At 49.1% G+C, this 24,233-nt stretch overlaps 1 protein-coding gene across 4 annotated transcripts in view; it reads left to right on the forward strand.

Moving 5' to 3' along the window:
- DISP3 (dispatched RND transporter family member 3) overlaps window positions 1-19,859 on the forward strand; it is a 40,022-nt gene extending 20,163 nt beyond the window's left edge. For 3 of the 4 annotated variants that reach the window (XM_033079501.1, XM_033079502.2, XM_033079499.2), the window contains exons 4-21: window positions 741-877; window positions 1,280-1,414; window positions 1,644-1,804; window positions 2,821-2,960; window positions 3,947-4,092; window positions 5,485-5,646; window positions 6,027-6,188; window positions 6,602-6,724; window positions 7,341-7,477; window positions 7,977-8,158; window positions 8,598-8,728; window positions 8,807-8,982; window positions 10,286-10,412; window positions 11,228-11,373; window positions 11,723-11,882; window positions 12,255-12,368; window positions 13,341-13,507; window positions 14,701-19,859. In XM_033079501.1, coding sequence (XP_032935392.1) covers window positions 741-877; window positions 1,280-1,414; window positions 1,644-1,804; window positions 2,821-2,960; window positions 3,947-4,092; window positions 5,485-5,646; window positions 6,027-6,188; window positions 6,602-6,724; window positions 7,341-7,477; window positions 7,977-8,158; window positions 8,598-8,728; window positions 8,807-8,982; window positions 10,286-10,412; window positions 11,228-11,373; window positions 11,723-11,882; window positions 12,255-12,368; window positions 13,341-13,507; window positions 14,701-15,063 — 2,869 coding nt within the window. In that variant the 3' untranslated portion in view covers window positions 15,064-19,859. The remainder of the gene's footprint in view (window positions 1-740; window positions 878-1,279; window positions 1,415-1,643; window positions 1,805-2,820; window positions 2,961-3,946; window positions 4,093-5,484; window positions 5,647-6,026; window positions 6,189-6,601; window positions 6,725-7,340; window positions 7,478-7,976; window positions 8,159-8,597; window positions 8,729-8,806; window positions 8,983-10,285; window positions 10,413-11,227; window positions 11,374-11,722; window positions 11,883-12,254; window positions 12,369-13,340; window positions 13,508-14,700) is intronic. The other variant, XM_033079500.2, reaches the window with a different exon arrangement.
- Window positions 19,860-24,233: the final 4,374 nt, after the last annotated feature.

Genomic DNA, 24,233 nt, shown 5'->3' on the forward strand with positions numbered 1-24,233 from the left:
TGATAAAATAGAGCTAAAAAGGCTAAAAGAGCATCCCAGTAGTCAGGCAGCTGACAGAAGGCTGTATCCCAGTCTCTGTGCTTTCTTAGACTCCAGCTTTCTACTGCCCTGAGTGCTACCCAGAAGGAAGGGATGCTGATCCCCAAAAGCAGGTTGGAATGCAGGCAGTCACAGTGCACTCTCAGCAATGGGCTGGGAAAGCAGCTTGTGATTCCTAACAAGCCAAAAGGGAATTGAGGCCAAGGCTCACTTCCAAAGCTCAGTTCCCTGATAGCCTCCTATGGTGCAGCATTATTGTAGTCCTGGTTAAATTATGTTGGATTACTTCTACTCTGAGCCTGCTTCCAGAGGCAGAAGCTGGTAAATCATATGGTTTCTGATTAAGCTCTCACTCTGCCTGCATCCGCTGTGCTAATATAATAAGCACTGATTAGGATTCCAGACGGAATTAGCTTTGAAGGCTCCAGGAACTGTCTATTAGTGCCTAAGACCCACCATGCAGGGGAGGAATTTAAAAAACATTAGACCTGCTCTTTATTTTTCTCCTTCGCTGTGTGAATTTCACCTCCAGCAGCAACTTTGTTGAACCTGCTCTCACTGCTCTGTTTTCTCAGCGAACTGCCAGGTAATTGGAGCAGTGTCCTCCTTTGGCTCTGGAGAAGATAACTGTGCTTCAAACCACCTGGCTCTGCTCCTTTTGTGCTCAACTATTCCTCTTCTTTCGTATCTCCTCACCCTAGCAAAGTCCAGGTGCTGTATGGAGGGACAGATTTGTTTGACTACGAAGTGAGGAGAACTTTCAACAATGACATGTTGCTGGCCTTCATCAGCAGCAGCTGCATAGCTGTCCTGGTCTACATCCTCACCTCCTGCTCAGGTAGGCTGGAGTCACAGCTATCCTTTTCTGACACAAATCCAAATGTGTCTCTGTGCCTGTGCAACCCAGGGAGAGACTCTGATGCCCCGGCACCAGTGTATGGCACAGCAGCATGCAGAAGGGCAAGCCAGTCTGATTCCCCAGAGCAGGGTGAGGGAAAGACTCACAGGAGATCAGGAATAAGATGCAAATGCCCATCTTGCTAACACTGGCATAAATCTGATGTAAATTTTGCAAGAGCTTCATGGGAAAGAGTCTGCAAGCAGTACTCCTGTACTCCTGAACTGCTCTCTTCACCAACACATTCATGGGAACCAATATCCCAAAGGGCAGGTGGGAGGTGTCTGTTCTCCTGGGAGTGGCCAGAGATACTATTTTTTCCATGTTTCTTTTCTGCTGTAGTGTTTCTGTCATTCTTTGGCATTGCCAGCATTGGGCTAAGCTGCCTGGTGGCTCTGTTCCTGTACCACGTCGTATTTGGGATCCAGTATCTGGGTATACTCAATGGTGTGGCTGCCTTTGTCATCATGGGGATTGGTAAGCTCATCTTTACTCAAAGCCTGTGCTTTACCTGTGCTGCCTTGCCCTGCCTTCTGCCTGCAGGAGAGAAGATGGTGGCAAATGCAGATTGAATTTTCAGGCCCTTTTCCATTACCTGTAAGTTTAATATTTGCAGGTCAAATGTCAAGGGGGAAATCAGATTTTTTTTTTTTGCAGGTGTCACTTCTGTGAGCAGACCATCAATATCTCTGCTGTCTTTTTCCAGGGGTTGATGATGTCTTTGTTTTCATCAACACCTACCGCCAAGCCACCCACCTCAAGGACGTGCGGCTGCGCATGATCCACACTGTGCAGACAGCAGGGAAAGCCACCTTCTTCACCTCCCTGACCACAGCTGCAGCCTATGCTGCCAACATCTTCTCTCAGGTACCTTGCACCTTTGGGATTTGGGGTTTCCATTTCTGCCAAAGGGCTTCATAGATCAGGAACGTGCCCACACCATCCATCCTCTCGTTCGGCACAGTGGGCTGCCAGACCTGTGTCCCACAGGGCTGTCTCTTACCTGCTGTAAGGCACTGGATTATCCAAGGAAACACTTCTGTGCCACTGAGCAAACAGGCTCTGCCTCAGTGCTTTACCCACCAGCTTTGCTGATTATCATGACTGAGGTCAGCATGTGCTATTCTCAGGTTCCTCTGATTTACCAAAATATGAGTATTGGTCTAATACTGATACTCAGCTGTGATGGACAAAAAACTCTGTAACAATTTAAAGTTACAAAGTGTATTTTTATTCAGCACTGGGCAGCAGTGAGGTAATCCTCTAATAATATACACTGCAAAATCACAGGTGATCAGAGTCTATTTATTGACAAAGGTTCAAACAAATACATATTCATAATAACAGCCCATCCCATTCCCTGCTCCCCAAGGTAATTAGCTGTAATGGCTGTTAAGCAGCGTGGTTGGCTTCTTGAATTAAGTCTGGGGTCGTTTTTGTGGGGAGGGGTCTTAAAAGGAGGAAGTAAGGTGAGTCTTCCTCGCCTTGAACTCTCAACCTTTTCTATCAATGACAATACAAATGGTTTCTGGGGATAGTCCAGTTCTTCAAAGAATTATTTTCTGGTTGCATTGTCCATGTTTTTTTGGGTCCACCTACTAATTTCATCTTTCCCCACTGTAAGCACAGCAAAGCAAACATATGACAGGCCACCAATTATTTAAGTTTCAGATAACTATCTCAAGCCTGGTTTTCTTCTAACTTCTAATTATTTTCAGCAAGGTCATTTGCTTTTTGATTAAATCTAGTAAATAACTAACTTTTAACTAAAATCCTAATTTTTCTAAGATTAGTGTTTCACCTGCAGACATCCTTGCCTGCTGTCTCTCCAGCAATCCTGCCCCAGCTGATCCCAACCCCATGTTCTCTCTCTCTTCATGTAGATCCCAGCTGTGCATGACTTTGGACTCTTCATGTCACTGATTGTGTCCTGCTGCTGGGTAGCTGTGCTCTTCACCATGCCAGCTGCTCTTGGAATATGGACTCTTTATGTGTCCCCATTAGAGAGCTCCTGCCAAGCCAGGTGAGCCCTGGAACCTGTGGGTGGGAAGTTGTGGAATTTGCAGTCAAGGAGGTTTGCAAATTCCTTCCCTATCATCTCAGTTTATCCTCATTCCTCTCAGGCAGCTTGGCTTTGGCTCTGACAGAAGGGAAATTTAAGTTCTGCCATTCCAGACTGGAGCAAAATGGAAGTCCCAGTCTCATTGTCTCTGTCAATCCTCTTGGTTGAATCCCATCGAGTGTTGGACCATTTGTTTCCTCGGAGCACTTAATGCACAGCTAAACCTTCAAGCAGTGGAGACACAAGCCCTGCAAGGCAGACAGGTCACCATTGCTCCTGCCTGTGAGCACAAGCAGGATGTGGGGATTTGTGTTTGAAAGTCAGCACATTTCCTTTTCCCCTGCTCTTCAGCACTGCAGATGACCTGGCCTGATTTTATTCATTAGCAGGGAGCTGCAGTGCTGGAACTCCCATCACTCAGCACCCAGAGTCCATGGCTCAGCCCCTGTTACTGTTTGTGGTCCCAGGGCAGTGAAAGGCACAGTAACATGAGTCTCTTACAAGAGCAAGAAAGAGCATTTATTCAGGGAAATAATGGATTTAAATAATACACATCGTGCAAACAATTTAGAGAAAGTTCACTGGGCCAGAGGAGTGACACTCCTTTACAAACACACTCTGTGAGTAGCATCACATACTCTGCAGGTGTGTAATCTTTGTTTTGGGTTCCTAGTCCTTGAGGAGCCTGAGAGCAAGGAAAAATCCTGGCTGGATTTTCCTAGGCTTCAGACAGCTGCCCACAAGCCCTGCTCTGTGTATCCAGCCCAGCCCTCACCCTCTCAGCACTCAGCAATGGAATTTGCTCCTGGCAGTGCCTGTTGTCTTCCCAAGTAAATTGGAGCAGGTTGTTGCTGCTCTCCTTGCCACAGAAGGAGCCCACTGGGAACTCTTCACAGGCTATGTGGCTTAAAACTCTTGCCTTTTTCTCCTTTCCTGCTTCACTCCAGCTGCAGTCAGAGGTGCACCAAGCAGAGTGCCTTGCACCTGGCTGAAGATCTCTTCATTGCCTCGGAGGCCTCCTCCAGAGCAGGCAGAGACACCCTGCCCTACCTTGACGATGACATCCCACTGCTCAGCGTGGAGGAGGAGCCTGGTATGTGTCTGCTGGGGGGTGATTTTAGGGCATCACTCTGCCCTCTTCATCCTCAGTTCTGCCTACCCTGACACAGGTCCTTGCATCAGTTAAGCTGAAGATGGTGCCATCATGGGAGGTTGTAGGAGTTATTCTTTCTGAGTTTGAGATCTTCAGTAGGTGTCAGTGCATGCTTTCTTAACTACTTTGCTAATTCTCTTGGGTCCACTGTGGTCTGTTTTCTGTCTGGAATCACTGATTGTGGCATGGATGTAGCCATGAAACATCTAATCCGTAACACCAGGACAGCTCACCATGGAGTGAAATTTTCTCCGCTTCCCTGCCATTTGGAGCACTCTATTTGGGAAAAAGGAGAAAAAATACTGTTGTTCTCCAGCATCAGCTCCTTCATCCTGGTATGAAGAGGGCAGTGACTTCCCTGAGATCACATAAAAAAGAAAAAAAGCCCAGAAATTCCCTATCTGTTGTTAGCAGGAGATAATCCTTCCAGCCCTGATCCAAAGAAAAAGGTGCTTATAGGGTCATGCTGTCTTGTACTTGGCTTTTAAAACTTGCTGGAATCTCTTCCTTTTAAAACCCCCAACAGCAGTGGTCAAGGCAGTGAGTATCTTCCAGGCAAACTGGAACTGGAGATAACTGAATTAATTCCATGGCATGTGCAGAGCCCTTGCTGCAGAGCAGGCTCTGAGATGCCTCTGGCAGGCAGAGAAGCTGCAAGAGTTCTCCTTAGTATGCCAGAGCCACATGCAATGGTGATGTATGGAAATAATCCCTCTCTCCTCTGCAAACAGCAGAATGTTTTCCTCCAGGGCCCCTGGGCATCAGGGGGCTGTGAAGAAGCAAAGCAGCTTGTTCCAGTCACTGACCAAGCATGGTTTGTTGGTTGGCTGTACAGTGTGCTGGGCATGCTTCATCCCACTACAGCAAGTGCTCTCACACACAGAGAAAGGAGCAGTTCCCTTGGCATCCCTGATCTGGAGATAAGAGAATCAGGGAGGAGCCAGGCTGCAGTCAGGAAGAGGTCAGCTGTGTGTAATTAGCAGTAAGACACATTTAGTGGGACAGGGACAGATTATAATCTAATGTAGCCTTGTCCCAAGGAGCATGCAGTGCCCTGGGACAGTGTCTGTGGGGATTGGTAGAGCAAGGAATAGCCAGAAGCACAGATTTGGACTGAGCTACAGATTTACATGTGTAGCTGCTGCATGGCAGTGACTTGACAAAGATGGTTCTTAAAAAATCCTGGAATCACTGCGTCTGCAGGGGTCTTGCTCCATCTCTTTAGCCTCAGTGAGCTGTACAGCACCCTGCAGAAGATTTGATAAAGGACAGCAGAGAACTCTGAGAGACACTCATGACACTGAAACTGCTTTTGATTTCTCTCTATTCCAGTCTCCCTGGAAATGGGGGATGTCCCCTTGGTGTCTGTGATGCCAGAAAATCTGCAGCTCTCTGCAGAGAAGAGCAACCGGGGTCACTTGATAACTCATCTGCAAGAGCTGCTGGAACACTGGGTGCTGTGGTCTGCAGTGAAGAGCAGATGGGTGATTGTGGGTAAGGAAGGAGGGGTTGCATCTTCATGGATTTCAGAGGGTTTGACATTTCAATCAGTCTCCAAGCTTGATTATTAGTGACAAGAGATGGGAAAAGAGACATGGTAAATGGCTTCTAACACAGTGGAAAAGTGCCCCCAGAACAGTTAGTCCCTAAGGGACTTTTCCATCCCTTTTTTCTCACTCAGATCCAAAGTGGCAAATCCTGGAGTTTTTTCCAAGCATGAGGCTTGTTACAAGAAAGCCCAGCTGCCAGTGTGCTTTAGTGGCTGTTCTTTATCCAGCTGAAAATACCATCTTTCTACCCCATGCCTGCTCTCTGAGCATGTCTGAAGTGTGAAGTGCATGCAGGGTCCCACTCACCCAGGTTTCTCCTTGCAGGGCTCTTTCTCCTCGTTTTGCTGCTGTCCATATTCTTTGCTAGCCGCCTCCACCCAGCTAGCCGTGCTCCAGTCTTGTTCCGGCCAGACACAAACATCCAGGTGCTGCTGGACCTGAAATACAACCTGAGTGCTGAAGGTATCTCCTGCATTACCTGCTCAGGTGAGAGCACTGCTCCTCAAACCATGATGGGTGCACCCCAGCCTGGCCTAAGCCCTCGACTGGAGGAGCTGAAATGTGAGGCAGACATCTACAATGTTCAAATGTCTCACTGGACATTGGATGGATGCTGTGGAAAGGCAAACATTGGGAGTGGGATGGTTGAGTTGCCTGCAGGAGTGGAGTATTTAGAAAAGTCTTTCCTGCTTTAGCCATGAACTGCTTAAGTATTTCTTCTGGAGTAATCCCATCACAGACAATGAAAGCCGACTGGTTTTACTCATAAGTGCTGGTCTCATGTCAGTGCCCAGCTGAGGGTCTGTCGGGGTTTGCTGTTCAGCAGCAGAGTCTGTGCTGTGAACAGGTCTTTTCTCATGCCATTCACTCTTTCCTCCCTGACTAACCTTGTGGGACAGGTTTGTTTCAGGAAAAGCCCCACAGTTTGCAGAACAACATCCGAACTTCCTTGGAAAAAAAGAAGAGGGGCTCAGGGTCACCTTGGGGAAGCAAAGGCAGCATGAGTGATACAGGGCAGCAAGGTGAGTGGGGCATGATGACTCTGGCCAGGGCCCAAGAATCCACTGGGGTACAAACTAAACCACATCCTCTCTGAACAGCTGATGGGGAATAATTCTCTTTCTCAGAGACTGCCCCGCTGAGCCCTAGATTGGTGCGGGATGTATGGGGCATCTTTAAAATCCCCCTTTCCCTGAATGCCTACTGCTCTCTAGGGTATGGTCCTATAACCCAGCTGAACGTATTGTCTATTGTAATATCCCTTTAATCTACTGTCATATCCCTCTAATCTGAGTACAGGGCTAGAAACTCCAAATTTTAACATCCTACTCCTGTTCACAACCTTGTTGGGAGGTCACAAGCAGAGTAAATTCAGTTTACAGGGGATTTTGAGGATAAAGCAGTTATTGGGCCAGGTCTCAGGACGACCTGAATCAATAAGACATCAGGAATTACTGCAGATCAAGATGTATTTGTGACAGCCTTTGAAATGTGTGCTGTGCAGCCAGAAGGCAGAGGCTGTGCCTGGTGTCCCAGAGCAGACAGCAGACCATAGGAACCCTCCTTTGCCCTGGCTGTGTCTGTAGGATTTGCTGAATGAGAAGTACCCCCAAACCTCACTCCCTGTGTTTTCTTCAGAGCTCCAGGGAACTGTGTATATCTCCAAGTCCAGGAGCAAGGGAAGACCAGCCATCTACAGATTCTCCCTCAATGCCAGCGTCCCTGCACCCTGGCAGACGGTGTCACCGGGAGATGGGGAGGTGCCTTCATTCCAGGTAAGTCAGTCCAGAATGGACCCCTCTAGCAAGAGGGCAGCACCCAGCAGGTGAGCACAAGAGCCTCCTCCTGTCTCTCCATGGGGTTCTGTGTAGCTTTGGGTGACATTTTCAGGGCACTGCAGTAGGGTAGTTAGCACAGAAGGCATCGTGCTTGGCATCATCCAAGATGATACCTTGGAGTGCAACAAGAATTCACCTGTTGCTGTTGTGAGGTGACTGTCAGTGATGGAAGCAAAGCTGAGGGTGTCACTAGGGCAGATGTCCCTCACCCTGGGCAGAGCAGCCACCATTTAGCCAGGTCACTGGGAATGGGGGTGCTGAGGGGCTCGTCACACACTGCCCATCGCTGGGGAGGGCAGGCTGGGGGCTGTGCCTGCAGTGCTCATTCTGTGTGGCTGTGCCAGTGCTCAGGGAGGAGGGGAGAGTGTGATGCTAATGTGCAACAGGCTGCAACCCTGTGGAGTTAAGTGTCTGTTTTCATTAATCCATTGCTTAGGTGTATAGAGTGCCTTTCGGTAACTTCACCAGGAAGCTGACAGCTTGTGTGTCCACAGTAGGGCTGCTTAAGCAGATGAGCCCCAGGAAGTGGATGATGACCACCTTGTCCTGTGACACCAAGAAGGGCTGGAAGTTCGATTTCAGTTTCTACGTGGCCTCCAAGGAGCAGCAGCGAACACGGTAACCTTCCAAAATCCCCTCAGGACAAGGCAACAGAAACAGCACAGCTGAGAGGGTGATGTGAAATGCCTAATGGCCAGTGCTAGTCCTGCCCTCAATCAGTGACATCCATGGCTCTAGAATTTGCTTTGCTGCATGTATGCCTCATCTCTGCAGTCACTTTGCAGGAGTAATGATGCACATAGCATCATTAACATGCAAAACGCTTGAGAGACTGTGACTGGGGGCTTTGGGTGGCAGAAAGATGCTGATCTGGTTCTTGCCCTTACCCACCTGAACTCTTGGGCTGAACAGGCAGCAGAGAACATGCAATATCTGGGGATACAGGTCTGCAGATGTTCACCTTTCCCTTTGCCTCTGTCCCTGAGAATCTCTGCTCTCGTGTAATACTTTGGACTCTACCTCTGTTCCCCTGTAACAGACTTTCTTTGCTGCACAGGAAACTGTATTTTGCCCAGTCACACAAGCCCCCTTACCACGGCCGAGTGTGTGTGGCACCCCCGGGCTGCCTGCTCAGCTCCAGCCCCGACGGCCCCACCAAGGGCATCCTGTACGTGCCCAGCGAGAAAGGTGAGCTGAGCTTGGTTCAAAACAAGATCCAGAGCCCCAGACCTCGAATGTAACCAACCTTTATTCTGTGTTTGACAGCAGCACCCAAAGCAAAGCTGTCAGCCACATCTGGATTTAACCCCTGCATGAACACGGGCTGCGGGAAGCCGGCGGTGCGGCCGCTGGTGGACACGGGAGCCATGGTGTTCGTGGTGTTTGGGATCAGGGGCGTGAACCGCACCGGGCACCCCGCCAACCACGTCATCGGAGACATGGTACACACTGGGCTGGCGTGCTCAGGGGCTGGCAAGTGAGGACAGGCTCTCTGCATGGCATTCACTAAATACAGTTATTTCACAACTATAAGGTGCACCCTTTTGACTAAAATTTTGGTCCGAACCTGGAAGTGCGCCTTATAGTCTGGTGTGCCTTATATAATGGACAAGGTTGTGAAATTTGCAAAGCCGGAAGTGCGAGCTGCGAGTCAGGAACTGTGGGAGCTGTGGCCGCTGGGCGGGGGGACGCGGCACGGCCGCTGGCCGGGGAGAAGCAGAGGGAAGTGGCGCAGCCGCCGGCCACGGGGAAGTGGTGACAAACACTGCTGCTGCCAGCTGGGGGGAAGCCGGGACGCAGCGTGGCCGCGCGGTGGGAGCTGGGAGCCGTGAGCCGTGCCAGCCGGTGCCAGGGGCAGGCGGGAGTGCTGGGACCCGCTGCACGGGGAGGGCACCTGGGGCTGCATATAAAGGCTACACAGATCTTTGAAAAATGTTTGCAAATTGAGCACCTGCCAGTAATTTGTTACTTTGTTGCGCGCCGCGCGGCTCCTTGCTGCAAAAAAAAAAGTGCGCCTTGTAGTCCGGTGTGCCTTATATAATGTACAAAGTTGCAAAATTTGCTGACTGCCGGGGGGGTGCGCCTTATAGTCATGAAATTACTGTAGCCACAGCCTAGGGTGGTCCAGCGGTCTGGGTTGTAGCATGGTGATGAGCCAGTTCTGTTTTAGCAAATTGACAAAATAATGTCAATTATTTTGACTATAATTATTTCTGAGATCAGGAAGTCCCTACCGAAAAAAAAACAACTTCAGGCTTTTCAGAAAATGAGTGCAATATATAATCTTCTAATTTTCAGTCTAAACCTGGCTTTCTTGAGGATTTTAGAAAAAAACCCATCTTGAGCACAGTACAAAATCTTACTACAAATTCAAGACTGAAGGAAATTATATTTTTCTATAATATATGTCTTGTTGTGAAGTATTAATAAAAAATAAAAATCAGTTACTCTAGGGAAAGGATACTAAATGTGACTTTTCTAGAAACAGCTTACCTCTGAGATCTCGTACCTTGACACATGACAGTCTTTCCCTAGAAAAATTATTCTTAGTTTGGCTGATGCACTTCAGCTTTCTGCTGTTCTTCCTGCTCTGTGAATTGGGGGTACTGTGCAGAATCAGCCTTTGCCTGTTTCCTCTGAAGGGGCAGTGAGAAATGCAGGCAGCAGAGCAGGCAGGAGGCTGCAGTGCCATTGCTGTGTGTGTCTCACCTGTGGTGCTCTTGTCATTGTGTCTCCTTGTGAAAGGGCAGTGTTATCTACGATGACAGCTTTGACCTCTTCAAAGAGATTGGCAACCTGTGCCGCCTCTGCAAAGCCATTGCCAGCAACTCTGAGCTGGTGAAGCCCGGAGGGGCTCAGTGCCTGCCCTCGGGTAGGTTAGACTAACTCCTCTGCAGCCCTACCTGTGCTTGCTTGAGCTGGGGTCCTCAACAGCAAACCAGAAAGAGTGATTGCTTCTTGCTATCTCCTTCCCAAGGCAGCTTGACCCTTCTAGAACATGTAATTGGTTGTGCTTTTTGGGACAGAAAGAAAGAAAGATGGTCCTTTAATGCCAAAGACACTGGGTATATTCTTTGGGATTTAATCCAGAAAGATAAGAACATAATTGCATTTGTTCTTTCCAGTCATAGGCATTGCTTGAGATACAATTTTTTGATTCAGTAAATATCTTCTTAGTAGCTCCTGAATAACAATGAACTCACACCTGATCTCATTGCAGTGAGACTGCACTGTGTGGCTTTGCATACCTGACCAGTGACCATCTCTTCCAACTTCAGAGGTCACAAGCTTGTGGAGCTGAGCCTAGGAAGTGTATACTGGCTTCAGGCTAAAAGCCAATTTAATGTCTGGAACAAATCCCTGCCAGGCCAGGCAGACAGCCCTTAGCACTTGCTCTTTGTGCTGCTCCCTGACAGCTGGGGACAAACAGCAGTGGCACTGTCCTGTCCCATGCTGACGACAGAGGGTGTCCTTTCAAGCTACAGCAGCTGAGAGCTGTGATGCCAAGACCTCAAGGGCTTTGGCAAACCAGAGTGGCAAGGGGAAGCAGTGTGGACAAATAGGTCCTGTGATTCTCTTGGGGCTCTCATTTTGGGTTGTTGGTTGGGGTTTTTTTACATCCCCTTGCTCCAGTGTGCTTCCTTTCCCTGTTCTGCCCTCCATCTCTTGCTCTTTCTGTCTCTCCAGGTTACAGCATCTCCTCCTTTCTGCAGATGTTGCACCCTGAGTGCAAGAATATCCCTGAGCCAAACCTGCTGCCTGGACAGCTCTCTCATGGGGCTGTGGGGGTGAAGGATGGCAAGGTGCAGTGGATCTCCATGGCATTTGAATCGGTGAGCACATGGCATCCATCACCTGGTGACATTGTCATTCCGGTGACAGTTTCACCTTGTGACTTCTGGGGGTTTAGCTCTGCACTTTCTGCACTGGTCACTTCCATTTGCAGCCATAATTTAGTGTTTATTAATGTTTGTTGCAGACAGATGCCTGCACTCACAAGCTGGTGGAAGTGGCTGCTTACACCACAATTAGCTCAGATAAAAAGCTGGTTGCAGATTTGCTCTAATGCCACTGCCAGTTCTGCCTGGTGCTGCCACTCGAGCTGGGTTGTTCTGCCCTTTCTCCTGCCATGCATGCCCTGCCAAAGAGCAGGACGTGAGTGATGTGTTTATCTTGTTACAGACAACCTACAAGGGGAAATCGTCCTTCCAGACATATGCTGACTATCTGAAATGGGAGACATTCCTGCAGCAGCAACTCCAGATCTTCCCTGAGGGCTCTGCTCTCCGACATGGTTTCCAGACCTGTGAGCACTGGAAGCAGATTTTCATGGAGATTATAGGCAAGTGACTGCCGTGTTTCTCTCCCTGGGGAACCCATGCTCTCTGGTACATCTTCACAGCACACTCCATCCCATATGGTGGGCATGGGTTTTATCTGCAGTCCCTTACACTGCTGTGCAAACTCCTAAAGCCTGTTCCTGCCCAAGGCAACGTGTATTGTCAAAATTAGGCAAAGCTCAAGGAGATAGGGAAGGGACTCAGCCCTGCTGATGCAAGATTTAAGAAACCAATCACTTTCTTTCCACTTTCATCCTCCCCTTCCTGACCTCCCCAGTGTGAGTCCCTGCCTGTTGTTGCCAGCAGGAACATGGTGCCTTTCTTATCACAGCTGTCACCTTCCAGGATTCATATCAGCTGGTGTTTCCTTCCAGGAGTGCAGAGTGCCCTGTATGGTCTTGTCCTCTCGCTGGTCATCTGTGTGGCTGCTGTGGCAGTGTTCACCACACACATCCTCCTCCTGCTGCCAGTGCTGCTCAGCATCTTAGGTAAAACAACAATTCCAATGTGTCAGGCTTTCATTTTTCCTGTAAATGGTGGATTGTGGCACTGCTGGTTCTCTGGTGATTTGAACTGAATGGCTCATATTCTGTGTAAACCCTTTTGGCTTTCCAGGAGCCAGTCCTAGAGAACAGACTGGCTAAGTGAACAGAAGAAACTCTCACCAAATGCACAGAAATCTCATAGGGAAAGTAGATTTGTGTATCTAATTCCCAGTGTGTTTTATCTACACAATCCCTTCTATTTGTTTATATAAGAGTTTTAGCTACACAAATGCCATCCCCACCTGCTATGTATAGTGATGTGATTAAGTCCCACAAGCTCTGAATAACAATTGCACTATCCAAGAACCTGCACCATGGCTGCTGTTTCCAAGCAGTAGGAGGTGTTAAAAGCTGAGTATTTTAGCAGTTTTTTAGTATTTGAAGCAAAACTGTAAATAGTTTCCTCTCCCTGGCTGGTGATTTGACAATATTCAGGTCTAAGTGTGTTGCTAAACTTCTTAGTTTAAAAATCAAATGTAACATTTTGAAATCACTCAGTCTCCCACATATGACTCACAAAATAACAATACTCTTTTCCCTCAAAAAAGTGTGCTCAGCCTCTGAGTAACTCTAAAGCAAAACAACAGGCTCACCTCCTTTGTGTGCACACATGGACACTTGTCTGGGCTTGGATTCATTTAGCAAGAGTTAGTCTAGATTGGCATCAGCCTGTCAGTTTGCCTGATTTTAACCAGGTGATTCACTAGGCCCAGCAGGTCTGGTGACCTTATGAAATGGTCCCTGTGCCAAGGAGAGGTGAGGGGAGAGTTTGTGGCAGGGGCAGTGTGTACCAGATTCAGGCTGGGTGGCACACACACCTGTGGAGTGTGATCACAAACTCCTCGGGGACTGGCTCGTGCAGCAGTCCCAGAGTCCTCTCCATTTGCCTAACAACACCTTCCCTTCCTCACACAGGGGTCGTCTGCCTTGTGGTGACCATCATGTACTGGTCTGGCTGGGAAATGGGAGCTGTGGAAGCAATTTCCCTCTCCATCCTCGTTGGCTCCTCTGTTGATTACTGTGTACATTTGGTGGAGGGTTACCTGCTGGCAGGGGAGAACCTGCCACTCCACCAGGCAGAGGTGAGCTCTGTTCTTCCTACAGCCTTGCACTCATTCCTCTTGTGCCCTCCACAGCACTCAGCTGTGATGAGGATGGGGGGAGGTGTCCAGGCACCCTCAGAGCATCCCTGGGGTATTTGCTGCTTGTCCAGCTGACTGCTCCAGACTGAGGACAGTAAACTCAGATGAGGGTTTCCAACCCACGTGGTTGTCCCTTGCTGGGCACAGCTGTGTCCAAAGCAACCCATTTTCATGTGCAAGTGAAGACAATCTGTGCTGGAACAGCTCTACACTAATTGTGTAACCTCTGAAAATTGCTTTGCTGGACCAACCACCAGCTCACCTCTGGCCTTGTTAACATCTTTTGTCTCACTGGGAAGACGGAGACCACAAAAGCCTGGGGTCTCTGATGCCAGGTGTGGTGTCTGCACGCAGTGCCTGTGTGGTGTAGGCCCAGCAATCAGTCTGATGTGATGGTGTAACGGCTTGAAAGCAAAACCAGTGAGACACTCCAAGTCAGAAACACAATTTAATAGGAAAAAAGAGAAAAATAAAATACATGCAATACTACAAAAGAGAAACCACTGATGGAGTCAGAACACAGCCTGACACCCAGCTAGTTAGGGTGGTGGTAGCAGTCCAGATGAAGTGGTCCTGTTGAAGCAGTGATCCTGTAGAAAGGTCTGGTAGCTCTTGTCCTCTGGAAACCAGTGGGAAAGGGCTGCCTTGGTGCTCCAAATCTCAGTTTTTATTTGGTAGGAAATGTTTGGTTCCTCCCCCTGGCTGGAGCATCTCCCAGTGGGATGATGGAATTTTATCAGTCACACAGTGACACTCAATGGAGAGATCTCCTGGAGGGAGGATGGTTTGTGGGAAAGATAAAGGTCACTGCCCCACCTGGTTTTAACAGATGGCCCATTAACAGAGGATATCTCCCACAGAGATAAAACATCACTGTCCCACCTGGTTTCAGCAGGGCACATCTTTACATTGTAAGCTAGGACAAATGGAAAGGAGGCACAAAATCAATCAGCCTTTGCTGGGTTTTAACCCTATGGCTCCTTGCTCAGAGACTGCACGAATTGTCTGAGCTGCACTCAGGCAGCCTCTTTGTCCTGGACCAGGATTCTGGCAGCTAAGCCACGCTCTCAAAGCCTAAAACACCAGTGCAGCCCCACGTGTCTGTCTCACTAACACTGCTGTCCCTTCACCAGGACCCCACGGCGTGCAGGCAGTGGAGGACCATGGAGGCAGTCCGGCACGTGGGTGTGGCGATCGTGTCCAGCGCTGTCACCACCGTCATCGCCACCGTCCCGCTCTTCTTCTGCATCATCGCCCCCTTTGCCAAGTTTGGGAAGATCGTGGCCCTCAACACGGGAGTGTCCATCCTGTACACGTTAACTGTGAGCACAGCCCTGCTCAGCACCATGGGCCCCGGCACCTTCACCCGCAGCAGGACTTCCTGCCTCAAGGCTGTGCTGGGCGTGCTCCTGGCTGCCCTGCTGGGTCTCTGCATCTGCACTGCCCTGCTCAAGAGTGGATTTAAAATCCCCCTCCCCAACGGGACAGCTCTGTAGACCCCAGGCCGAGAGCCACGTGCTCTGTCCTCTTGCTCCTTTTCTTTTTTCTTTTCTTTTTAAAGAATATTTTTGGTAAGAAAACAAAGAGGAAAAAGAAGTCCCTTTTTTCATGAAGTTTTTCAACTCCACAGATGCACTTTATTTTCTAATGGGTTTTGCTCTAAACTTGTATTTATTTTGGGTAGTGATGGATGGATGACGGACAGTGAGGGCTGCCCAGGGAATACCTCAGCCCGTGAACAGGAGAGGAGGATGTTTCCTTCTCTCGGTTTTCTTTCTGCTTTCTTTCTTTTCTTGTTCTTTTAATTTATTTTTAACAAGCAGGACTTTCTGGACCCACAAAGCTAAAATGTGAGAATCTGGGAAGGTCATCTGATGCTTTCAAAACCACTTCCCTCCAACCTTCCCCTCCACTTGTCCAGGGTCAGCACTGCAACGATGACTTGAGGTGATGTCCTACTCCCACACCAAGCCTGTGCCTTGTTACTTGAGCCTTCAAGAACAGCAGTGAGCTGTTGGACAGGCCTGGGGAACAGCATTGTCTGGATCCCTTTGCCAGGCCCTGTACCCAAGCCAGACCAGCAGTGACCTTGCTGCACAGGAGCTCTTGTGAGTGTCACTTTGGGATCCAAACTAGAGCTGTTGGGTGGCACCAGCTGCAGTGGACCTGCTCTCATGGTTCAGGGAGGGTGTTGGGACACATGGCATTCCCATTCTTTCTGGAGGGACAGTGCACCTTGTGCTGGGATCTCATGTGTCTGTGGACAGCCATCAGGGAGCAGATGGTGCCCTCAGCAGCCTGCCCTCCTCTCCCTCACCTCAGCAGTGAGGTCAGGGCAGTTTCAATGCCCAGTCCCCCCTGGTCACCTCACCAGTCACTGCCTCTGCTCTTCCTGGTGGAGAGAAAAGAGAGCCCTGAGGTCCCTGCAGAGCTCTTTGGCCACAGCAGTCAGCTCTTAGCCTGAGGACAAGGTAACCCCTGCTAGAGCCCATACCCAGTGGCATGCACAGCATCCTCTGTGGCAGCTCAGACATCCTCCAGTGTGGAGACCTGAGGGCAGCAGAGCTGCAGCTGCTGTCTGCTCTGAGCAGATGGTTTATATTAAAGTAGAATGAAACCACAAACTGGTGCCATTAACAAGTACATTTTAAGCATCACTGGTTCTATCGTACTTTAAAAATTGAAATAGCTAAGTGTGCATTAATATACAGCACATCTGATCCTTGGGAGAAGGGGAGGGTCAGGCCCACTGGGAGATGCATTAACCAGTATTTACAAGTGTGCCAACAGAGCAATGGGGCCAGGAAGCAGGCTGACTCAATCTTTTTGCAGATTCCATGTCCTGGTGGCTTTGTGTTCTCTGTCTGGATCAACCCTTCTTCGTAAAATGAAAATTCCAGCAAGTCCAACCCCACTGCCAGCCAATTTGTGGGGCCTGCACTGCTGAGAGACTGAGCTGCTTCTACTTGGCTCAGTGCATCCCTGCTCTGATCCCTGCCAGTCTTACACCTTCACATTGTGGCATCCCTGTGAAACTGGATCAAATACTTGTTTCTAAAGTAGGCTCCCCAAGCTGGAGAGAGGAGCTCTTATTGTTTCCAGAGCAATCCTGCTGCAGGCAGTGAGGGTCCTGGGAATGTGAGTAGCCTGGTTTCTCCTTGCTATCCCATGGCACAGCTGAGTTACCCCTTTCTGCAAAGTGTTAAATGTTCCTTAGCACCTACCTCTAATCTGCACCAGCCCCTTCATAATGAGCCCTGTGCCCATGAATTAATTGTTCTGGAAAGGATTTCTGACCATCCTTAAGCTTTGCTGCTTTGATGGCTGCTGTGCACAGTTCAGCCCCATCCTTGATCTGTAACCATGCTGTTCCCTCTGTCTGTGCTCCAGATTTAACTCTTGGTGGTGCCCTGAGCACTCCTAAGTGGCAGTGACTGAGAGGGCAAGAGTGCTCATGACACACAGCCCCATGGGACCTGTGTGGTGTGCAGGGCTGCAGGGACAGCAAGGTGTCCCCAGTGCTGTGGCCAAGGAAGCTCTGGCTGGGGGCTTGACTTGAACTTAGCAAACACTTCCAGCCTCTTTTGGGTGATTAAAGCTGATGGATATTTCCAGGTCAGCAGACAAGAGAATAAGGTGCTGAGGGCACCCTTAGAAGAAGTTCCTCCTTCTGTAAGTATGAAGAAAGCTTTAAAGGCCTTTAAGAAAAGGCACAGATGTGCTTTGAATCCTGCAAAGTTGAAAGCCTATGTAAGCCCTGGTGTCCTATGTTTGTGCTCACTAAAAATAGGCCACATAAACCCCCCACCTGCAGTGTGATTCTGGACATGCCGTGCTGGGAACGCTCATTCAGCCGCTGTGGGGAGGCAAAGATTAATTTTAAAATAGAGGGAAACCTTTTATGTTTCTTGGGTCTGATCTGGCAGTGTCTGATCTGCAGACAGAAATAACAAGAGTTCTTGGAACCTGACAGGATCCATCCTGTTTTCAGAAGCAGGTAGGGAAAAGGACAAGCCATCATTTACCCTCCTCCTCTCCAGCCAGCCCAAGCTCCCTCAGTGCAGAAGAACTGGCTGGCACAAGCAGGAGCAGGGCATCACCTTGGCTTTCATTTCCCAAAGTGGTACTGGGGATGCAATGACTGGAACAACTCAGAAGGAAGAGGGAAGTCCAAGATAAGTGCAAATGAATCCCAAAGGCATGCTGAGGAGATTGTGCCCCTCCAGAAGGAAACTAAGGCAAGGAGAGGAGGAACTTAGACTGTACCTAGCAGGATGGCAGAAAAGCCAGTGGAGGATCCTAGGTGATGTTTTGTGCTGCAAGGACTCAGTGAATATTGTAAGCTGAGACCCTGATTAAACACAGTCATGACACTTGTCTGAAGCTCTAACTAGACATTTGCCCCATCACTGCTTCACCCTGTACAGCTCTGTGCTCAGGGTGCTTTCTCCACATGCAGCAGAGTGACAAAGTTGGGGCCCAGCCTTCTGCAGAACACACCCAGATCTCCCCAGGCACCAGGGGACAGCCTGTGAGTAGCAGATGTACACATCCATGTCCTTGTAGGCAGTGTCATCCCTGTGATTACAGAACACTCATAAAATTACAGAGGTAAGGAAAGGGATGGCTTTATCTGAGCAAGTGTGGAGATGGAGCTGACAGCCCTGCAGGGAATTGGGGCTCCAAGGCAGATGCTCACAGCAATAAAAAACCAAGGCCTCACCTATCTGGTGCTGTTCCAGGAGCAGATGTTCACCTTATATGATTCCTCCCACATCTTTGCCTATCTTCTTTCTCTGGTGACTCCTCTGTTTCACAGGCCATCTCCTGGGCCTATTGTCTTGCTGAGCAAGGTTCAGCCTTCCCCCTGGTAGGTATTGGAGCCTAAGGTGCTCACAGTCTGGACTGAAAGTGGCTGGAGAAGAATTTCCTTAGGCAGAGGAAGCCAGGGAGTTAAGCAGCTTTACACAAATCTTTCAGTTTTGCTACTTTTAAACGGAACACATCAGATCAGCCTTACTTGGAAAAAAAAGTGTTCTGATTTTCCATTTCAAAATTCTCTTGATGCAATTAAAAAGCATACAGGAATTCTTCAGCACATGGCAATGCAATGTGCCTGTTAACTGCCCACTCTTTATTTCTAGTAAATCCTGGTTTGAGGCTTAACCTCTGAATTGTTAGGTTAATGTTTCAGGAGGGGTTATTCTGGCAGTATGCAGTCCTACAAAACAGAGTGGGTCTTGTCCTGCCCAGAAGTTCTCTCCCTTCCAGCACAGGGCAGTGGCAGGACACTGCTCCTTGGTGCTGAAGCTCTTGAGATTCATGCACAGGGCTGGTGTGACTGCTCTTTGCCTTCAGTAGAGCTGCTGAGTGAGTCCAGGGCATTTCTCAATTCCTGCTGGATCTGAAACTTTGCCAGAGCAGAGGCAGCCTGAGAAATATCCCTGAGAAGGACATGTTGACACCTGGAGAGCTACAGGACCATTGGTACAGTCATCTGGAGGCAATGGTCTCCAGTGACCCTGGCTTTGCCTCCACTGGAGCAAACTGGGATGCTGCTTTATGTCACAGTGTCTGAGGCTTTTAGCTTGTCCTGCACTGAATTTCTGTAGCAGAGCAGCCTGCCCTTCTGGAAGGTTATAAAAGGCTTTTTGTTTAACCCCATGACACAGATATATCCTCCCACAATGTCCACCAAGGAAGCTGTGCAGACTGATTTGCAGCCAGGCAGGACAAATTCAGTGTCTTGGTTACTTCTTCCAAAATCACTGCTCACCCCAGATAATGTGTAAGCCATCTGTAGTTTTATAGAGTAGTTTTATAGAGATTTCAAAGGCTTCTGCTAATTATTCTGCCCTGGGTTAGTACCCAGAATCCCAGAGCTAGACATCTTTCAATTCTGTCTCCATCCTGAGCACAGAGGTTTTTGGCTTTTTCTTCTCTGCTCCCCCTTTGGGCAATTGCTGAAGGGAGGTGGGGGGCAGTGACCAGGGCCAGAGGCAGAACAAGCAGATGAGCAAGGAGGTTTGGAGCCAGAAGCAGAACAAATGGGAGGGAGGATGGTTCAAAATTCAAGGGGAGAAGAGGCATGAGCACCCCCTGGACAGTGGGAGGGAGGGCACTGCCATTCCACCACATTGTGTGAGGACCTTAGAGTGTCAGTTCTCAGAGTGATGTAGCACAATTCCTGATGTATGAGTGTCACTTTTGTAAGTTGTCTCCTACCCTCACTATTTTCAGTGTTCCTTGATTTTTGGAGACCGTTGTAAATAAAAAGATTTTGACATTCGCATGTTTGGATCCCTGACTCATCACCAGGTTACTGTTCATGGACACACAGTGACAGCCAGAGTGGCACTGACAGGATCTGTGCTGTGTGAGGAGTGCAGTGGGGATGAGGCCACACAACCAGTTCCTGACATGCACAGGGCTGTCTGCTCCTACTGCTGAAATGTGGCCTCTTGAAGTCAACTCACCACATCCAGGAGAGCTGGAAACCTGGAAAAGGCAATGCAGAATCCCATACAGGTCTGCAAGAGGACTGGCCATGGTTTGTGGAAGCTTTTCCCTCCTCCATTTCATGCTGTGCTTCCTGCAGTGTGTGAAGGTGAGGATGGGGTTCGCCTGCCTGCTCCTGCAGTACTGCAGTTTCCCACATCACACAACGGCTGTCATGAACTTCTGCTGCAGGTTTTGTCTCTCTGTCCTGTGCTGCAGCACCAAAGGGTTGTTCTGCACCTTCCAGGACCCCACTGAGCTGATGCAGAAGAGCAGCAGTGGGGCAGGAGGAAGAACCCCTCCACTGCACCCAGGGACAACAGCACTGACAGCACCACAGCAAGAACCCTCTGTGACCTCAAACCTCATCTCTGTGATGAGATTCCTGCTGGAATCTCTGTTGTTATTAAGCACAGGTCACAGCTTGACACATCCAAAAAATGCAGTATCCACAGGAAGGAGGAATGTGTTTCCTTTAATGAGAAGTTGGGGATTGCAAGAAGGGAGGGTTTAGGCTCGACCTTGCTGCTGGGAACTTGCCAAGGCTGGAAATGGGTTGGTTTTGGCTGTAAATTCAGTGCCTTGCCCCAAGAGCAGGTGTGATGGGCACTCCCTAACACACAGGCAGGAGCTGGGTGAGAGCTGTGAACTGTGGGACCCCAGCAGTGGTGAGTGCCCAGTGCCAAACACGGCAATGAGGGCACAGGGATGGGGTAGGACAGCTGCAGGCATGGCCAGGGATGGGCAGGGCTTCCACAGCTCCTCAGAAAACAGCTGCTGGACTGAGGAAGGGTTTGGGACAGGGATTACACAAGGTGACAGTAGAAGATGGTGGCTGATTTAAAAAAAAAAAAATTAACTCTTGCTGCTCTCCTGAAGGATCTAGTTTGTCAGAGACATATGTGTGAATAAACAGCAGTCTGTCCCCTGCCCCCTGAATTCATGTAACTCTTAAAGGAGCTGCTGTAAGGGAACCAAAGGCTGTTAGGAATGGCTGGAATAACAATGATGGTAAATTATGGTATCTTGCCAGTGTTTTGTGTCTTTAAGCTTCATTTTTCCTGACGTAAAAACAGAAGTGACATCTGTGTCACTGAGGGTGTGACCTCAGTGAAATCTGCTGATGGATGCCAGAAAAGCCTCATGCATCATCTAAGGCTGCTCTGCCCTTGCTCAGCTGACTTGTGCAGGCACCCTCAGCATGTCCCAGGGCTCTTTTTGCTGGCTGGGAATATGGGAATGCTGCTGTTTCTTTGGTGCCTGGCTTACACTGGCCACAGTGGAGTTGATGTGGGGAGAGGAAGAATGCTCTCACCTGCCCCATTGTGTGTTCAGGCATCTACTGTGGTGACAGATCTCACCCTCCAGTGTGCAGTTACCATCTTCCAGCTGCTGCTAGAGGTTTGCTGGGCTTTTGCTGATCTGGGACTTTAGGGCTGAGCAGTCTGTGCAGCTGGTAATAACCCTGAGAGAAGAGCATGGCTTAGATCAGCTAAGCATTAATTTTGTTATCATTGTGTGCTACTGGACAAGTCTGCCAGTGCTCTCCCAGAGATTTTTCTCTCTTCTGTCTGTTTTGCTGAGGCCATTTCTAATAGAATCAGAAAATCAGATTCAGCTTGCTCTGGATGCACGGAAACAAGTAAATTGCTTTCTCCAGCACTGCTACTCTGAGCTGAGAAAACTGCCTTACCCACCTGACTCTGACAACAAACTGTCTGCTCATGTGGCAGCTGGATTTGGGGACACTCTGGGATGGTCACTGGCTTGTGGCAGCTCCCAGCAGGGTTAAGTGGGCACAGAGGCACTTTGGGACAGAGCTGGGATGGCTTGGCAGCAGAGCCAGGCTCCCTGTGCTGTGTTTGAAGGACATCAGTGGTTGCAGCACTGGCTGGGAGCTGCTCCAGGAACCTGGCTGGGGAAGGCTGGTGGTGACCAGCTGCTAACCTCGTGTGCACTTGCAGCCTGCTGTCCCATTTATTAGCAGTAAAAACATGCTGTCTGTGCTCCAAATGGAGTGTTTACAGCATTGACATGAACAGCTGTCCTAGTCAGCCAGATCAGAACAAATGGGAGCTGTGGCTGGAGCATTATTTTGCTGCAAGGGGGCAATATATCTTATTACTAAACAGTGAAGGTCATGATGGATGGTGATGAGTCAGTTTGCTGTCTTGTTTGATGATTGCACTGAAAAATAAACATAAAACCAAAGATGTTTCCAGGGAGCTAGGCAAGGCCTTGCATTGGACCTGGGAAGACAATACTGAGGTTCTCAGTACTGAGCCTTTGCATCAGGCTACTGGTTATGCTACCTCCTCTCAAGGAAGGATGTGTTAGCTGGGAAAGAAAATTCAGGGAAGAGAGAGGAGGAGTTGCTTGTCAAAAACTTCTTCTTCCGTGAGGACACCACAGAGGTCTTGTCCTGGGTTATGTTGTCTGATTGTAACAGTATGGGCTGAAGTGTGCTATTTTGATCCAGCCTGAAGCAGGGCTGTGTCATTGTGGGAGCTTAGAGCTCAAATTCAGGGCAAGGGGAGACTGGAAACAAGGTACTGCCAGAGGCTGTGCAGGAAAATTAATATTTCTCTGGGGACAAGGTCCACCTGAGGGCCATGCTTCAAGTGACTTGTGTGGAGGACTGTAAGCCACAGCCTCTCTGAGCAGAAAGACAGAGCAAATGAAATGCTTGTTTAATGCCAGCACAAAATTGGAGGAGACGTGTTTGATGGAAAGGAGGTGAGTCAGTCTGATCAGCACCCCTGCACTTGTGCAGCTGCAGCAGCAAAGTCCAACCCCGTGCAGGTTTGTTACCTCCAGCTCTGGACACTGCTGGGCTCTTGGTCCAGCTCTGAAGGAGCTGCAGACAGAGCAGTGTGGGCTGGCTGATGATGTGTGACTCACTGATCTCTGCAGAACCTTCACCCACGCACCCTTCCCCTGCTGCTCTCAGCAGCAGACAGTACAGGGACTGCTGGGTTTTGTCGGCTCTCATCCACCCTAAGGGTGTTCTCTTTTAAATGGGAACTTTGACATAATCAGAACAAGTGGTGCTGTGATTTCACATGAGAATAAATGCATTCAGGGCACAAGTGGGGCATGCAGAGCAGCCCCATAGCAATCAGTGTCTCCTCTGTTTGGGCAGCAGGGAGGGCTGGTGCGGGTGTGAAGTGGCACAGGCAGTGTTGGGAAAACAATTACAGCTCGTTTACACTATTGGCACATCAGCAGGCTGTCACAGCACAGCTAGTCTGCAGCTGGGCAAATAATTTGGCCATAAATAAGAAATCCAGTAGGGCTAGCCTAGTTCAATAAACAGGTCCCTGGGTGAGCAGGCATGGGTTGGATTCAAACCTGCTCAGGGACCCTCAGCCAATCTCACTCAGCCCTAAATGCAGAAGTGTCACTGGTCAGGGAGCTGGGGGTGCTGAGACCCCAACCACTCACATGTGTAAGCCCAGGAAATTCAAACCCCCTATAAAAGGGGTGCCATAATAAACTCAGTGCTGTTTGTTGAGGATCCTCAGTAAATTTCCGTCATTTCTGTCTCCAACCAACGACCCCATTGTAACAGCAGGCAAGGATTACTCCAACTGCATTGCTTTCTCTAAAGAAACCAATAGGGCCAGCATTCATCTGGCAGCTTCTCTTTGAACACTCTTGCATACATAATTTTGCCTGTCTGTGCATGGCAGGGATCTGCTGTGGGAGAGCAGCAGAGGGCTTGGCAAACCCTGCAGAAAGGGATTCCCAGCACTGCTCTCTGCAGCAGAAGCTGTGGCAGTCAATGGCAGTAGAGGAGGGATGAGCTCTCAGCTGGAAGCTATGAAAGCCAAAAACAAAGCAGCTCTGTTTTGGTGTGTTTGTGGAATAGATGAAGGACAGGGAAGCTTTTAAAAATCCCCATCCTCTTTTCCCCCAACACATTCCCTTGGCTATATATTTATATTTGGTATCTATTTAGCAGAGAGGAGGAGAGGGCTGTCTGGGAAGGGCCTTTGTTGGGAGAGAGGATGGGTTTATAATCCAGACAGATTCAAAGACTAACTTAAATAGAGCATTAAGAGAACAGGGAAACTGAAATTCCAGCTTTCTATTTTAGCAAAAAGGAGCTTTCTGTGCATGCCAGCTGCTGCTGGAGTGCAGGGGTGGCTGGTCCCTGCACAAAGAA

The sequence above is a fragment of the Catharus ustulatus genome, chromosome 24 (genome assembly GCF_009819885.2).
Source record: "Catharus ustulatus isolate bCatUst1 chromosome 24, bCatUst1.pri.v2, whole genome shotgun sequence".
Classification (NCBI taxonomy): Eukaryota; Metazoa; Chordata; class Aves; order Passeriformes; family Turdidae; genus Catharus; species Catharus ustulatus.